This window comes from Canis lupus, chromosome 20 (assembly GCF_003254725.2).
Source record: "Canis lupus dingo isolate Sandy chromosome 20, ASM325472v2, whole genome shotgun sequence".
Taxonomy (NCBI): Eukaryota; Metazoa; Chordata; class Mammalia; order Carnivora; family Canidae; genus Canis; species Canis lupus.
This window is the reverse complement of record NC_064262.1, coordinates 17,010,006-17,027,294: the sequence shown is the minus strand read 5'-3', so window position 1 is coordinate 17,027,294 and position 17,289 is coordinate 17,010,006. Positions and strand designations below refer to the sequence as shown.

Genomic DNA, 17,289 nt, shown 5'->3' with positions numbered 1-17,289 from the left:
AAGTGCCCCATTTTGAATATTCTTAAAACTACCTTGTAAATAATTTCATAAAAATAATCACACATTTATGCTGGATTTCAAATTCTGCATATTGTGACTTATATTCCTATTGCAATTGTGTTGCTTTTTTAGGAAAGTGTCTCCAGCATGGGAAACAATATGTTAAAATATTGCAAAGTCTCCTTTCCTTCATCAATTCTGCATATTGTGACTTATATTCCTATTGCAAATTCAAATTCTGCATATTGTGACTTATATTCCTATTGCAATTGTGTTGCTTTTTTAGGAAAGTGTCTCCAGCATGAGAAACAATATGTTAAAATATTGCAAAGTCTCCTTTCCTTCATCAATTCCATTTCATTTGAAATTTCATTTCCTGGGAGTGATTCCAATGTGGAAGTTTCTCTTAGAAACTTAAACTGATCATGTTTGTCTTTTCATTGTTATTTGTACCATTTTCCTTCTGTGGGCTTTGAATTTTAATTTAGCTTGGTTATATTTTGAATGGAATATTTGCCCATCACATTCAAGTCTCCACAATAAAGCCAGAGACAGAGAAGATATATCTGCCTAGAAAATAAATCACAGTGTTTGAAGAAAAAAAGATATGATATCTATCAGAATTTAAACTCACTTTTTATCTCCATGTAGAGAAACATGAATAAGCATATTGTTCCCAATCAATGTAACACAGCAAAAATATTTGTTGTCTACATTTGTAAAATGTAGGAGCACTTTTACTTATCTATTTTTTAAAGATTTTATTTATTTATTCATGAGAGACACAGAGAGAGGTAGAGACATAGGCAGAGAGAGAAGCAGGCTCCCTGAGGGGAGCTGAATATGGGACTTGATACAAGGATTCTAGGATCACGACTTAAGCTGAAGGCAGACACTCAACCACTGAGCAACTCAGGTGTCACTGTTGGAGCACTTTGAAAATTACATAAGGTTGTACCCTAGACTCTTAACAATATTTTCTTCTGCAGGGGAGATATGAAAACCAAGATTTGGGGCATTGAATTTATTAAAAATACTCTATTTTTAAAAAAGAAGGTTTTAATATATTACTTGTAACATTAAAAGTTAATTTTTAAAATATTGTCCCAAATTATTTTTTATACTAGATGTTCCAAAATTCCCAAAAGAAAAAATTGACCCTCTTGAAGTGGAGGAGGGAGATCCAATTGTCCTCCAATGCAACCCTCCCAAAGGTCTTCCACCTTTACACATTTACTGGATGAATATTGGTAAGTAACATTCTGTTCCATCGATAGGATTTTAATTTCATGCATCATGTCAGATAGCATAGGTGAACAAAGATTAAAAAATAATGTAAGATTATGAAAGTGGAAAAAAAGAAAAACATTATCAATATGGAATAAGTTTTAACTATACTGTTAAGGATATATGTGAAAACACTAGAAAACTCTTAAATATATCTCTTGATTTTATCATATCTGAAAGAGAGAAGCTATTGATGTGGTAAAGTATGTCTATGAAAAAAATACTTTCTATATTCCAAATAACTTAATTTTGGGATATTATGTCAAAGTTGAGGATGGCCTGGGTCTGTGTTACTAGCTTTATATTTCTATTTTAATAATGCTCTACCTGCTACATACAGTGACCCACCGAGAAACTAGCATTAACCTTTGTGTTTAATTCACCAAAAAAAAATTTATTAACTCTCGAGTTGAAATTCCAGCTTCTTATAAAATCCTTCTGGCATGTGCCTTCACAATGTGTCGTAAATGTTTTCTCACTGTGGCCCGTGGAGAAAATGATAATATTTGTGCAATACTTGGAAGAAACTGAAAGAAACTATTCTTGGCTGCAGCCAGACATTCCAGACTCCAATCACCCTAGAACTCTCCAGATTGCATCGAGGAAAGACAGATTAGTATCTCAAGCACAACTTTTGGGTAGATCTGTTTGATTGGACCAATTGAACCAGTTTTCAGATAAGCCATTACAGAAGCAGAGGCTTCGATGGCAAGGAGAGGTAGATTGTAGAGCTGGTTGTCCACCAGTGGACTTCTTTGGTTAATGGTGGAAAGCATGCTCCCAGGGGGTTTGTTGTTTTATTGTTTTGTTTTTACTTCTCACTCATTGTTTTTATTGTAAGACCAGATTTGTGAGGAATAGGAAGAGCAAGCATGAAAAAGAAAATGAAGTGAAATAATAGGGAAGAAAGGAAAATGGAGGAGGAGGATGAGGCACAATAAAGGACCATTGCCCCTATTAATGACAAGATCTTTCTTTCCAGAATTAGAACACATTGAACAAGATGAAAGAGTATACATGAGTCAAAAGGGAGATCTGTACTTTGCAAATGTGGAAGAAAAAGACAGTCGGAATGATTACTGTTGTTTTGCCGCATTCCCAAGATTGAGGACTATTGTGCAGAAAATGCCAATGAAACTCACAGTTAACAGTTGTAAGTCCAAATAATTTATCGTTCCATTGTGAATGCTGAATACAAATGTGCCTGTAATTTCATTCTGGCTGAAGCCAGTTAAAGCTGGGTTGATATTTTCCACCATTGTTTAGTTCAACTCTAGAGACTTCATCCAGATGAAAGAGACATCTGCAGCTACAGATCTACAGTAGCTCTGCCTCTCGGAGCCAGAAAATCAAATCTCAATTCACAGCACAAGTATATATTTCATTTGACGTCTTCAGGATCTGGTCCTTTGCAGTGGGTGAAATACACAGCAATATTCCGGGGTTTCTGAAACGAGTCTCAGGCTTTGATGCATTGTGATCTTGAGTAACCAGCATGCTGCAAATGTGGAAGAAAATCAGAGTCAAAAATAAAAAGAATAACTATTACAATTTTTATCACATCAAGCTTTGTTGTCCTTCCCAAATTGGCAAAGTTATTTGAATTGCTTCTCTTCCCAACTTGATTCTGCAGATGCCAGTCTGGGTTCCCAAATGGGAAAAAGTCATTAGTGGGAGAAAGAACTGTAAGATTCAAAGGGCAGAGATAATCCCCAACAGTTCACTGACTGAAAAATTGGCTCCAGTAGAGTTGGAAGTTGGCATTACCATTCCATTGTCTAATTTGGTTCATGGTTTTTTCCATTGTTATGTGTAGATACACTATGCCAGGGCTTCACTATAGCATCCCTTTTAGCAGCCTCAATTCTCTTTAACAAAGCTGTAATGTATGTTCACTTGACCTGGATTCATCTGTGGTAGTTCAAGATTAAGTTCATTAGAATTTTTTTCCAATATATCCTCTAAGATGATGTTCTAGTGAAGCATGGCTATATCTCATTTTGTAATCTTTCTAAGAGAAAACTGTGACTTTTCATTCATTATTGATATCAGCATCTACCATTATGTTTGTGAGTTTTTTCTTTCATTTTTTTTATTTCAGTAAGGCATGCTAATGACTCAAGTTCATCCACAGAAATTGGTTCCAAGGGTAAGTTGATCACATGACGAGTGTTAGCATTTATTTTTACCTCTAGTAGCTCATTGTCATCTCAGAATTTAAATTTTTCCTTTAATACTTTCATTAGCATATTAAAATACTAATATTTCTGTAATGGAAAACTCCTTAGCATAGAGGTTTCTATTATCCCCTCCTTCCTTATACTTAAGCAAAGAGTGATATTATAAATTCATCACTATGTAAATGTATAACTATAACTATAATATAATTCATATAGATAAATATACATACACTCACATACATTATGCATATTTTTAATTGAGTAATTATTTTGCATCTCCCAAAATGTCTGTCATTGTCGGGTGACATTTTGATGGATAGCTGTTATGTGCAGAAAGAAAAAAGAAATGGTTGTGTATCAACAGAAGTAGAGAAACACTAGACTTAAGAAAGTGAAGTGGTTATTTTCTAGTAAGACTTCTCAGAATACTGAACATGGGACTGTCCATTGTGACTTTGAGAAAGAATACAGTCTGCAACATTTTCCAAACTCATTTGTCTGTGAAATGCTTCATTCCCCCCCCCCCCAACAGAACATCTACTAGAACTAGTGTTTAATGGAAGATGCCTGAGTAAACCTGAGTTATATAGTAAGCTAGTTTTCCACGCTGAGAAGAACCCTTTACTTGAATGCAACACATGTCCTTTATATCACTGGGACGAGTGGTTTAATCTAGATAACTGATATACATACTGGCAACATCACAAGGGCTGAATCGGGGTCTTTTTTGCTTGCGCCCTCTGTTTGACGGTAGACTGATTATACATCCCCAACTTCATTACCATTGAGGTCAATAACCCAGTCATGTATGTTATATTTTTTACCATTCAGTAAAAATAATTGCATCAAGTGTATGTTCAACAATTATTTTTCAATAAACATACTTGTAAGGACCAGAGCACGTGTACCTTGCTACCTATGCCTTTCATTTCTCTACTCTGAATGTCAGCTGTTTACACTTTCCATATTATGTCAAATCACATCCACATTGGATGGAAAAAAACAATCTGAGTGAACATTTGGAAATATTGTTAAAATTTACATTGAAAAATCAAATTGTCATTTGCCGTTGTATTTGAAAAGTATTCTTGAGAAAGTAACAAATGGAACATTTCAACATGTAGTTAGTGAGAGTGCTCCCTAATCATTCCCTAAAACAGTGTTTTTCTTTGAGGAGCTAAGAATATAAATAGAGGCACTTCACAGAACTTGATACCTTCATAAGTACATGGTGTCCACTACACACTTCCTGCATCAGAATTTCTGGGAGCAAGGCCTTGGAAATTAGATGTATCATAACAAGAATCTTATCAAATACTTAGGCACATTAAATTAAATAAAAATACATATACAGCCATCAAACATGGCTAGGTATGATTCAAGCGTAGACTATAAATCATGGGCTATCAGTTAACTTTTAAGGGTCTTCATCAAGAAACCAATTATCTTGAACTTCCGAAATTTGAAGATGTGGTGTAAGTCATAACCTTCTTAAAACTTGGTGCTACCTTAAGTTAATGCATCTGAGGGATGACCCATGCTTCATGGTAAGAATGGAGACTATTTAAGTGGTAATATATTAAAAAATATATCTACGTATAGATACAGAGGTACAATATGTTTAAGTATGTTTTAAGGAAGATTGAGTGCCACAAGATTTTGTTTGGAACGCTCTTTGTTTGGAACAAATATGTGACTTTTTTTTCTGTATTATAGCAAATTCGATCAAGCAAAGAAAACCCAGACTGCTATTGCCTCCTGTTGAAAGTGGCAGTGAGTCTACAGTCACCATCCTCAAAGGGGACACCCTGCTGCTTGAGTGTTTTGCCGAAGGCCTGTGAGTAACTTGACCCCTATTCATGACTTTGTCCATCCATTTCTGTAAAGAAGAATGCATCAGTTAAGCAGTTAATCCTCTGTACACGTTTTTAAATGATTTCTTTAAAAAAAAATTCTGTTACTACATTTCTGGAGAAAGTAATTTACACTTGACTTCTACAGACTTCAGGCTGTGACTGAGATTGATTTATAATTAGATTGCTCTGTCAGTTTGTGATAGTGTGAATGGAGGTGACAATGACAACATTCTCCTTACCTAAGTCAGTGGGGAGATGCCATCCTTGGAGCCCAAGGTTGTTAGTTGTCAGCCTCTTACTGTTGGTGCTCGGTTTTTGTCTCTCTGCTCTCACATTTTGCCCCACTCTTTCTTGTTGAGCTATGAGCTCTGATTCCTTTTCAGCTTCCAATGAGCCTTATTTATCTATTATTCCACCCTGCTGACCTTTCCATACAAGGAGGCCCTGACCATGTATTTTTTTAAGGATTTTATTTATTTATTTATTCATGAGAGAACACACACACACAGAGACACACACACACACACACACACACAGAGAGAGAGAGAGAGAGGGAGAGAGAGAGAGAGAGGCAGAGACACAGGCAGAGGGAGAAGCAGGCTCCATGCAAGAAACCCGATGCAGGACTAGATCCCAGGACTCCGGGATCAGGCCCTGAGCTGAAGGCAGACACTCAACCATTGAGCCACCCAGGTGTCTCTGGACCATGTAATTTTAGAGAGCTTCACTTAATTATATAACTAACTCAACATTTTCATATCTGAAAAATCAATGCATATTACCAAAACCTCCAAAAAAAATACTAAGGAAATTTCACTTGATCATCTCTTGAAAATTGTTATGTTTGTTGAATAAGTATTTAAGTCTATGCAAATAAGGGCCATCTTTATTTATTTATTTATTTATTTATTTATTTATTTTTTAAATTTTTTTTAAAGATTTATTTATTAGAGAGAGGCAGAGGCACAGGCAGAGGGAGAAGCAGGCTCCATGCAGGGAGCCCGACATGGGACTCAATCCTGGGTCTCCAGGATCAGGCCCTGGGCTGAAGGCGGCGCTAAACCGCCTAGCCACCTGGGCTGCCTGGGCCATCTTATTTAATTCTTAGTCATGAAAGGTTGCCTCTTCCCTGCCACCATCCCTATATGTTTACCACCACCACATATCCTTTGCCATTACCATTGGGAATATCATGGCAAAATACATTCCACCATCCCAATACCCGAGTTTACATAATTAGCTTGGAGGCTAAGGGCTTCTTATAGCTGGGTGCCTGGTTAGTGAAGAATTTGAAATGTTAAAAATTGTATTCATTCATAATTCAGCATATATTCTCAATGAGTGATTTTAAGTTGGTTTTTGAAGAAAAAGAGTCAATTTTAATGGTTTTGCAACCCCTAAGCTTTGCAAATGTCTCTTTCCATCTAGCAAAAATATACACGTTGCAGGGCACTTGGGTGGCTCAGTTGGTTAAGCACCCAACTTGTGATTTTGGCTCAAGTCATGATCTCAGGGTCATGAGATTGAGCCAGCATCATACAGCTCCCCTCTAATTAGGGAGTATGCTTGGGATTTTCTCTCTCTCCCTCATCCTCCACCCCTCCCCTTGCTTGCTTTCTCTCTCTCAAATCATAAATAAATCTTTTTAAAAAAAGATACAGTTTCCTTACTTGCTTGAAATTGCCAAAGTGTATTTGATGTTAATTAGTTAGATGTTCTTTATGATAATGGCTTCTGTTGGGAAAGTTTGATCTCTGTATTATGTGAGAAGATGAAAGCCTCAGGTTCAGTTGAATCATGATGATAACCACCTGCTCTGTCGTTCTTATTTATAAGTGTTTACAGTAGTAGCAATTCAGTTCTTTCAGGATTCATCACTATTCTTGGTTGACTCTTTGGGCAGTCTGAACATTTCAGTGATTCTTTTTTCTTTTTCCTACACATGCCTTAAATTACCTCTTAAGTTAGCTGGGAACTGCATGGATTTTCAAAATAACAGAAATGTTCTCGTGAGCTTTTTTATAAAATGCAGTGTCATGAAGCAATATATAAAAAGGAAGAGGACGTAAATGTCTGTTGTTCTTGGGATGGAATGATTCCTGATGGATTGTTAGAGTTTTCACCTGAACTGATTTCTTCTTACACTGGGTTTGTGTTGAGTAATCTATCTTACCTGGTCCTCTTTAAGATTTTACATATAAAATTTTTAGAGTTCTTTAGAAATTGTTTTCTAAGAAGTTTTAAGCCATAAATATTCTGTAGTAACAAAAGTCATTATAACCTGGATGTTGTACTCTTCATTATGTGTTAGGCACTGTAATTTGTACTTTGCATGCATTAGCTCATTTTACCCTCACCACATGTCAGGGCTATCATTATTCCCATTTGCAGGTTAGGTAAGTAAAACCCAGAGGCTTGGATTCACTTCTTCAAACTCAGTGTAAAGTGGAGCTGGAATTCAATCCTGTCTTCCTCCAGACCTAAACTACCTCTAAATTTAACGATTTCAGTATATTTCAACCAAATGAACTGTTTTGTTCAGTTAAGGGAGGTAAGGGGTTGGGGGGGAGCAAAGATTGGTATTGTTTCTGAATCTGAAGAAGTAGACTGTAGTAGATATTTCAGTAAATGGTTAGTCATAATGAGTATGTTGATACTATTAATTAAAACAGGAAATACTAAACAGAGTTTCTATTCTATAGATTCTGTGAACAAGGCAGAAATTTTGAATCATTAAAATGACTCTGTGAATCTCATTCAGAAGAAGATGCAGTGAGTGAAAAGTGCACATTAATGTGCTAGTTCATACTCACCCCCACCCTGTAAAATCTTCATTAGGATTAGAGGGGGATAGTGTCACTTCCCTCTTTTGATTATTGGGCTAAAACTATTTTGTCTCTCTCTTTCCTTTGTGTTTTGTAAAGTCATGAGTTTAAGCTAGGTATGATTCTGTTGCAAGATGTTACATTCTAAAAATGTAGGAAGTATATAAGGAAGTATACAAACAAAAATTGGCTGGACAAGGACCTGAACAAAAATTTGAGATTATGAGGTAGTGTATTTAATATTTGTATATTAAAAGGGATTAAGCAGTATATTTTCCCTCAAAATTTCATTACTCAAATACTGTTAGTAAATATACCTTAATTTTCTTTAAAAATGGAAAGAAAAAATTTGACAAGAATATAACTAGACATTCTTGGAATGGGATATGTACGTCCTAAGTAAATTAGGTCTCATGTTCACCTGATACTAATAGGTAATCATTTTATTGTTTCTTCAGGGGATAGGTAGAGAGGATTAGACTAGTTTTCAAGGCCTGGCCAAAGGGAAAAAAAAAATCCTACGAAAAGTGAGATGCTTGCACTATTAAAGCCTGGACTCATGGAAAAACTGATTTGGAGGAACCGAGGTCCAGAGCAGCCTGTTATTTGGCAAACTGCCATTTTGACAGATGGTGTAGAAAGCAAGCAGTTAGGAGACTTGAGCCCTGCATCCTGTTAGGTGGTGTGCTCAGGAGCCGGCAGCTAATATCCTCTCACAGCTGCCTGTCTGAGCATCATTTTTGTTTCCCACAGAAGTGTGCCCTGTGCTCGCAGGCTGGTCAGATATAAAGTAGTGGTTCCCAATCTATAAGGCAGTTAAGCACTCAAGCCTTGAGTGGACAAGGGGAAGAGAGCAAATCTGTGTAAATTAAAGGATCTGCAGCTTTACCTCCAGTATATTTATTTGCATAATAATGGAATTATTTTACCTGTTGCCTTATCAATACAAACAATCTGAGATAATTGACAGAAACAATCTGAGGTAATCGTTCAGTTATCAACTAGTAGCTAATTAATTTGGCTACAAGCATATATTCCAAGAATACACAGGAAGGAAAAGGAGATGGAAAAAAACACAAAATTCACAAATAAAATAGAACACAGTGGTAAAAAGAACAAGTTTAGTGTTAGGCAGACTTAAGTTTTAACATGTCATTTATTACCCTACTGACATTAAGCACATGAACTAACTTCTTGGAGCCTCAGAATCCTCATTGGTAAAGTGATGATAATAATGTCTGTCTTTGGAATATATCAGTTTCTTGTAGCTATTAATAATAAAAATAGAGTGAGGAAGAAAAAGCAGCATCAATAAAAATAGCAAAATAAAGTTTATTACATCCATATAGCCAACTGAAGAGGAGAAAACAAATTATCAGTTAAAATCAGCCATCAGTGCTTTCCATATAATTTTTAAAAAGGTTTTATTTGTTTATTTTAGAGAGAGAGAGGGAGAGAGACACAGGTGGTAGGGGTACGTAGAGAGAGAGAATCTCAAGTAGACTTCCTGCTAAGTGTGGAGCCCAACAGGAGGCTTGATCCCACAACCTGAGATCATGACCTGAGCTAACCAAGAGTTGGACACTCAACCAACTGAGCCACTCAGATACCCCTCCACGTAGTTTTTCAATCACAAGAGTCATAGAAAGTACCCATCCTTCATTTGTCTAGTTTTCCTGTACTGGGATTTTTCTTAAACCCAGCTGGGTTGATTCCCCACTCCCATTTTCCTCTCTAAGGTGGAGAAAGTTATTCTTTTAATGTGTGACAAGTTTTAAGTTTTATTTTCATTTTGTTTTGTTTTTGCTTTTTTCTTTGTTTTAATTAGGTGATCTCATCCTTCTAAACAAGGTAGATGTGGTTCATTCCCTCTTTCCTCTGCTCCTCAACAGAGGCAGAAAGCCATCTGGGTAGCTGTGTCTGTGCAGAACCCACCTTGCCCTAAATCAGGCTGTTCCTAGATCCGGCCAGCACATTTGGGTGTCATGTCTTAGCCACGTTCGCCACTATCAGCTTTATTAGGATTAAGAGGCTTCCCTCTGCTTTCTGTTGTGTCCTACTGTATCTTGTTTTTAAACTCATACAGGGAGGAGGGCACTTATTATTAGCCACTTCAAATAACCCACAAGGAGATTTAACACTTGAAATATGTCTTGTATACATTAAAAATTTAAAAACTATCTTGTGATATTTCTGTGGGTCCAATTATCTACCCTTTTACCTAGGCACACCTATTCAGCTATTACAAGTAGTTAGTCCTCTTAGTAGAAAAAACATGATTTCCACAGAAGATTTCCACAGAAGCAGATTATTAAAGGGGCTTTCAGTAAAGGAGATCTGATCCAATCTGATATTCACCATTGAGGGTGGTGTGCAGGTCTGTGCACTGGGAAGACTAAATTTTATTTACCGCAGCTCCAAGTGCATACATAAAAGCAATGTGTTAAGGGATATGTCCTATAAGTCTCTTTGAATTTAGTTTTGCACTTTAAAAAATGTTTATCATTCATTATTGTTTTGTAGACCAACTCCACAGGTTGATTGGAACAAAATAGGTGGTGATTTACCAAAAGGAAGAGAAACAAAAGAAAATTATGGCAAGACTTTGAAGATAGAGAATGTCTCCTACCGGGACAGAGGGAATTATCGCTGTACAGCCAACAATTTCTTAGGATCAACCACTCATGATTTTCACGTTATAGTAGAAGGTACATTCCCCATGTTGATTTATTTTTCTTCTATTAAAAAAAAAAAAAGGTGACTTGCTGTATGTAGTAGACCTACACTTCTAAAGCATATACGTTAAAACAGGTAAGCCATTTAAACTTAATTTTAGAGTGGGTACTGGGTTATATTATACTTCAATAAACCAGATTTGTCATTTATACCACAAAACCTTATAAAAGGGACAAGTGGTAAGAAAAGATCTCATGTCAGAGATTAGACACGGATGACTTCAACATAATTTTTATTATAATAAACGTATGATGCTGCATAATATTAAATCATAGAAAAAGTAAGCATCACAAAAGAAGGAATAATTATCATGAGTATTATCATGAGCTTGTTTCCCAAGCCTACATTAACTTGCTGTGTCTTTGATCAATTTACTTTACCTTTCTGTACCTCAGTTTCTTCCTCAAAGAAATGAGGGTGTTGGACAAATTATCTTAGTTCTCTCCTAGATACATTTTTTTTTTTTGGTCCATATCTTGGGTTCACATGATCTTCATTCAATATGTCACTTGTGAGGAAAGAGTAGACTAGGTGCTATAAATACTAATTTTCTATCCAAATATGCAAAATACACATTATATTCAAGTCATCTCTGTACACCCAAGCCTTTTCATCAATAGAAGATTAGCTATTATATCTTGTATTCACAGAAATAAGTAGGCCATGATGTCATCATTAAAAAAAAAATCTAGGTATCACACAAGGTCATTATTGGAGGTATACCTGCCCTGCAAGTAAAGGTTATCCAGGCATCTCATGAATCTGATTGATGCAGATGTTTTCTGTGGGTCTGATTACATTGAGGTCTCCTATCTATGGTTTGGTTGGGTGTATTGATCAAATTAATGGATTGATTACTGCATTTGTACTTATTTAGTAATGTGCGAGCTTAACTAGGGAAAAGAATGGTCTTTTCCAAGGTCCCATTTAGTGAACTGATACTCTAGGTTTCTATTTATATTCCAATAAAGTTTACCTCTTAAGCCTTCTGTTTGTGTAAGGAACACCTAAGCGAAAGTCTGACTTTTAATTAATGGGAAAAGAAAAATGAAGACTCAGACACAAATTCCACTTACAAGTAAATGTCGATGTAATTGTTTCAGCCATGCTGCAGTTTGGAATAACACTGCGTTTCCAAGACCTCGCCCACCACGTATATGATTAGTTAAGTAGTTAGAAGAACAGAAAACCAAAGATGAGAATATCATTTTCCTTGATTCAAAAGAAGCAAAACCTAGTTAGGAGAGAAATATTACTCATATCACCAATATTATGCATAAATATCAACAGCCAAAAGTGATATATTCCTCTGACTTTAAATTATTCACAAAGGAATTCGGAGAGGAAGGGTTTGAGAGGTTTACATATGTATTTTTCGTCATTATTTGATGCTGCTGTATAATTCGACTACACCATGCAACAGGGATATTTTTCTGTAAACTTTTACCCCCTTGCCCCAGTGCAAACACATCCCCACAAACCAGACATGTCTAATTGTTAACTGATCCAAGTTGCTGACTATTAGAAATCCTTCCAGATGGCTGGAACATTGCTACGGTAGCTGAATATTTTAACAATCTGGCCACGGTTTTCTTGACTGTAAGACTGAAGCTTTCAAAAGAATTGCAAGGGTTGCAAGAAAAAAAAAAAAAAGAAAAATCAAGGATGTAAACTTAATTATGCAATTTAAAATGTTGACTGTAGGACTCCAAAGGAATATAGGTTTCCTGAAGGTATTGTCCTCACTATTCATAAAACAGCTATTAGCACTATTGAGATGTAAATTATGTTTTTATTAGGAACATTTAATCTTTTCTTCTTAATGAGAAGCTACTAAATGTGCCCTCAGTTGTATGTTTTAGGAGTTTCTCTTCACACATACAAGTGAAAAGCAAACTGGGCCCAAGAAGTCAGTTTTTCTTTTTCTTTTTTTTCCTGGGAACACAGTTTCTAATTTACTGGCATAAAGTTATACTTAATATTTCCTTTTTTTTTGATATTTTTAATTTTACTTAAATTCAATTAATTAACATATAAATATTATTGGTTTCAGAGGTAGAGATCCATGATTCATCAGTCTTATATAACATCCAGTGCTCATTCTATCGCGTTCCCTCCTTAATACCTGTCACTCAGTTACCCTGCCCCACCCACCCCAACTCCCGTCCAGCGACCTTCAGTTTGTTTCCTATGATTAAGAATCTCTTAAAAAAAAGAAAAAGAAAAAAAAAGAATTTCTTATGATTTGTCTCCTCTGATTCCAGTTTTTCTTTTTTTTAAGTGTGAAAGCAGTAAATATAACCCTCATTAATGCATAAGCTTACTTTTATTCAATTGTCTTCTGCTTTCCTGCACCTTCTTCCCCTTTTCTGTCTCTTGTTTAGAAACTCAAATAACAAGGAATACCATATGATCACAGAGCAATGCTACTATGAAATTTGAAAATTAAGTCCATTCTGAAAACACTCATTTGTGTTTAAGTAAAAGCATGTTATATTCTCTATGTGATATTTCTTTCTTATTACTAAGCACAGTCAAATTCTGTAATTTAAGTTACAGCATCCTAAATATGAAAACCATGTGCATTTTCAAATTCTGTAATACATGTAAGCAAAATAGCCAGGATGTCTTGACTAAGCACAGCTATCCTTTCTAGGTGTCTATGATATAAATAATAAACATTCAATAAGGAATTATATTAAAATAGCATCTAAAATATTCTAATTCCAAAAACCAAAATATAACCACAATCACATTTCAGCTAATTATTTAAAAATTAACTCCCACCAACAGCATTCATGTAGTAAACTTTTGAATCATTTAAGACTTTTGAATTTTAATATGCTAGTAAAATATTTATATGTAATTATATGCCCATAATTGTCTTGTAGTTTAAAAAGATATCATGAACTCAAATGCAATTCATTGATATACTTAAGAAAGCTTCATTTTCAAATAATCTGTTATTTCTAAAAAGTTACAAGTAAATCCAAGTTTGATGAACCTAACAATTTTGATTTAATAGAATATAGATATTTAGCATGCATCTATTACTAGAAAATAGCCTTTGTGTTGTTTTAGAGGTACCAAATTTCCTATTTTATTTCATTTTCCTTCCAGTGATAAATGTCTCTAATTAACTTGCTTATCATATTCTAAATGTTCAGTAATTTGCATCTCACTTTTAAACAGCATAGAGAAATTATCTTTTTTATTACAATTATGACAAAATGAGTAAAGTTTCAAGGTAAGTAGTTTTCATCAGTTACCATATATGTTAGGTTAATAGATAAAAGAATGGGATTCAGTGATAAAGTTGTCTCTCAGAATTTTGCATTTTAGCCATTTTTTTTTCCCTTTCTCTTGAGCTTTTTTTCATCCTTTCCACGAGATCTTACCCTTCAGGAGTAGAGTTACATGTTCTAAGCTTTGGAAAAAATTGTTGTTCTCTGTTCCTGCCTGTCCCTAGCCTAAGTTCACTTACCAAAACTATCCTGATCCATATCCTGTTTTCAGGCTCCCAGTATGTTCTTTTGTAAACAAAGTAGCAGGTAGATAAATATGTTCAACCAAGACATGAAGTTATGAGATAGTGAGTTACTAGAAGTCAGTGAGTGCCTCTATCTATGGTTCCTTCTTTACTCCCCATGCCTTTCTCACTGGAGTCTTGGGGATCAGTCATTTCAACTCAACTCATATTACTCCACCTGTGTCTGATCTCATATAAGGAGATGATGTAAGGAAGAGTAAGTTTCAGCCTTGGCTCTTTATTTGTCTGAGAAGCATAAAAACAAATGTCCAGGTGTTGTGTGTGTGTGTGTGTGTGTGTGTGTGTGTGTGTATATATATAGTTTATCCATAAGGGCTAAGGGCAAGTTTAATGATGATTCCTAGTGAATATACAAAATCTCTTGATATCAACCTCCAGTGGATAGAGTTGGCAAAGGTTGGATTTAGAAGCACAAAGTGAAAGTTGGTAAATTGATATGGCCCTGGTTTCTATCAGTGGCCCAAATTAATAAAATAGTAATTAACTAGGAATAACATCACATTTACATTGGAGTCTCAGTTCTGTTCACTTTACAGGTCTGCAGATTACATGTAATGGCAAGAACACAGAATGGGGCTTTTTTTCTTGTTGACACTGAGCAAGTTAGATGGCATCTCCGAGGCTCAGTCCTTGGTCTGCAAGGAGAGAGTTGAATGGGGTGATAACTTAAGCTTAATGCAGATACTTAGCAGTTAATAAATTTTGTAAGATGAGAATAGAAATAAAATCCTGATTTTATTATGCATGTATATTTAGAAAAATGTCATTATCACATGATCTATTTTATTATTTTTATTATCATTGATAACATATTAATTTCAGGTATACAACATAATAATTCAATATTTGTATGTATTGCAAAATGATCACCAGATTAAGTCTAGTTAATATCCATGGCCACATAGTGACAAATGTTTTTTTTTTTTCTTATGAGAACTTTTAAGATCTACTCTCTTAACAACTTTCAAATATGCAATACAGAATTATTGACTATAGTCAACATGCTGTACATTATATCCCTATGATTTATGATTTTACATTTAATTTTTGCTCTGAAAGCAGTTTACTGAAAAACAATAGTGTACTATAGTAAACATGGAAATTTTCATGTTCATGGAACTTTTCTTTCTAACTCAACTGCTTAATTTGATTGTTGTTGTGTGAAAAGAGAAAAAAAGTAACAATAACATCAGAAATGTGCGTATACATGCACATATACACATATCTCAGAGTCCTATGTAGTTTATAATTTGGACGATTGCATTTTAACCTAAACGACTAAATATTTACAGACTGTAGATTATTAATACACATATTTAATTTAAGATTTAGTAACTAAACTCCCATTCTATGGAAAAATTACTAGGGCACTTGAATTTGCCAGGGTTATTTGTATATTTTTGTATATTTGTATATTTGTACCTTTTCTTGGTGAATTTTTAAGCATTTTCTTTTCACATAATCCTTTGTTTCCCATTTTCTTAAAAAAAAGCAGTTTAAATGACATTTTTTTCATTTTACACATATGTGTATCTTTAAAAGAGTTTCTCTTTTGGCAAAAATGGAAATCCAAAAATGTCTTGAGGGAAATAACCAAGCAACACTTGATGGGAATTATTACCTGCAGATATTGTGCAATTTTCTTGGAATCAAATTATCCAAACCATCCACACTTTAATCTAAATCTTTTATTCACTCCTGACATTGTAATATACTTAGGGTGACAAGATATGGGAGTAATATTTGCACTAAAGACAAATGTCTCATTCTGTACTGAAACACCATTTAGAATTATAATATTGGAACATTAGGACATGTAAAGATGCAAGTAATTTAAATACATTTTTTCCTCCATTGTTTTGAGAACATGAAGCTAAATGTTGTTTTTAGGCTTCCTTCTCCCCACCTTATAAAAAATAATCTTTAGGAAAATAATGTTTCCCAAAATTTTAAGGTAAATAAGTAGATATAGAGATATATAAATGCCACAAAGTTACTAATTAAGAAATATTTAAAATAAATGCTGAACCTCTTAATTTCATTAAAAAATTCTCAAAATGTATTTATCAAGTATCAGTCTTTTTAGGTGTATTGCTGCAGCTTGAAAATAAGCTGTAGCCAGCACTAGATAAACATAACCATCTGCTTATCCCTCCTTCATTTTCTGTTAATGAGATAGATATGTGTATTTCTGAATAAAGTGATTGTATATATGTTTATTTTATTATACATGCTAAGAGTCCAAATTAGATCACACACACACACTCACACACACCCTATATATAACACAAAAACAGTGCCCACCTTGCCTTATAGAACAAGTAGGAAAAGAGCTAAGGGAAACACTTATTGTGTCTGCCATCTGCTGGTGCAGTATAGAAATACAGGCCTTAACATTTTTGGAACTTCTGACATGGATAAAATTACTCATAATCTTCATTTTACTTCCAGAGCCTCCTCACTGGACGAAGAAGCCTCAGAGTGGTGTGTATAGCACCGGAAGCAGTGGTATCTTGTTATGTGAGGCAGAAGGAGAACCTGAACCCACAATCAAGTGGAGAGTCAATGGCTCTCCAATTGACAGTGAGTGAAAACACCACTTGTGATAGATGCAGTGCTGAAGGCAGTGGTGTGCAAGGACACTTGATGTTCAGACACCTGGTTTTATGTAAAATGCATTTGGGAAGTGGCTGGACAATCAGGACAGATCCAGCCAAGAAATCCAGAATTGCATCTTTCTAAGCAGTTCGATTTATGCTTAGATTTATGGGAAAGCCCTAAATGATATTTGTATTTGTTGGGTCATTACATTAATTGTATATAAAAATATGGTTAAAAAATAAAGCAACTGAATG

The 17,289-nt window shown here is 34.9% G+C and overlaps 1 protein-coding gene across 12 annotated transcripts in view; it reads left to right on the top strand.

Annotated features, from left to right (window-relative positions):
• The window catches only part of CHL1 (cell adhesion molecule L1 like), a 195,426-nt gene that overhangs the window by 136,234 nt on the left and 41,903 nt on the right, over positions 1 to 17,289 (top strand). For 11 of the 12 annotated variants that reach the window (XM_025451569.3, XM_035702513.2, XM_035702507.2 and 8 more), the window contains 6 exons: positions 1,128 to 1,250; positions 2,270 to 2,440; positions 3,389 to 3,436; positions 5,184 to 5,304; positions 10,672 to 10,856; positions 16,886 to 17,017. In XM_025451569.3, coding sequence (XP_025307354.3) covers positions 1,128 to 1,250; positions 2,270 to 2,440; positions 3,389 to 3,436; positions 5,184 to 5,304; positions 10,672 to 10,856; positions 16,886 to 17,017 — 780 coding nt within the window. The remainder of the gene's footprint in view (positions 1 to 1,127; positions 1,251 to 2,269; positions 2,441 to 3,388; positions 3,437 to 5,183; positions 5,305 to 10,671; positions 10,857 to 16,885; positions 17,018 to 17,289) is intronic. The other variant, XM_035702510.2, reaches the window with a different exon arrangement.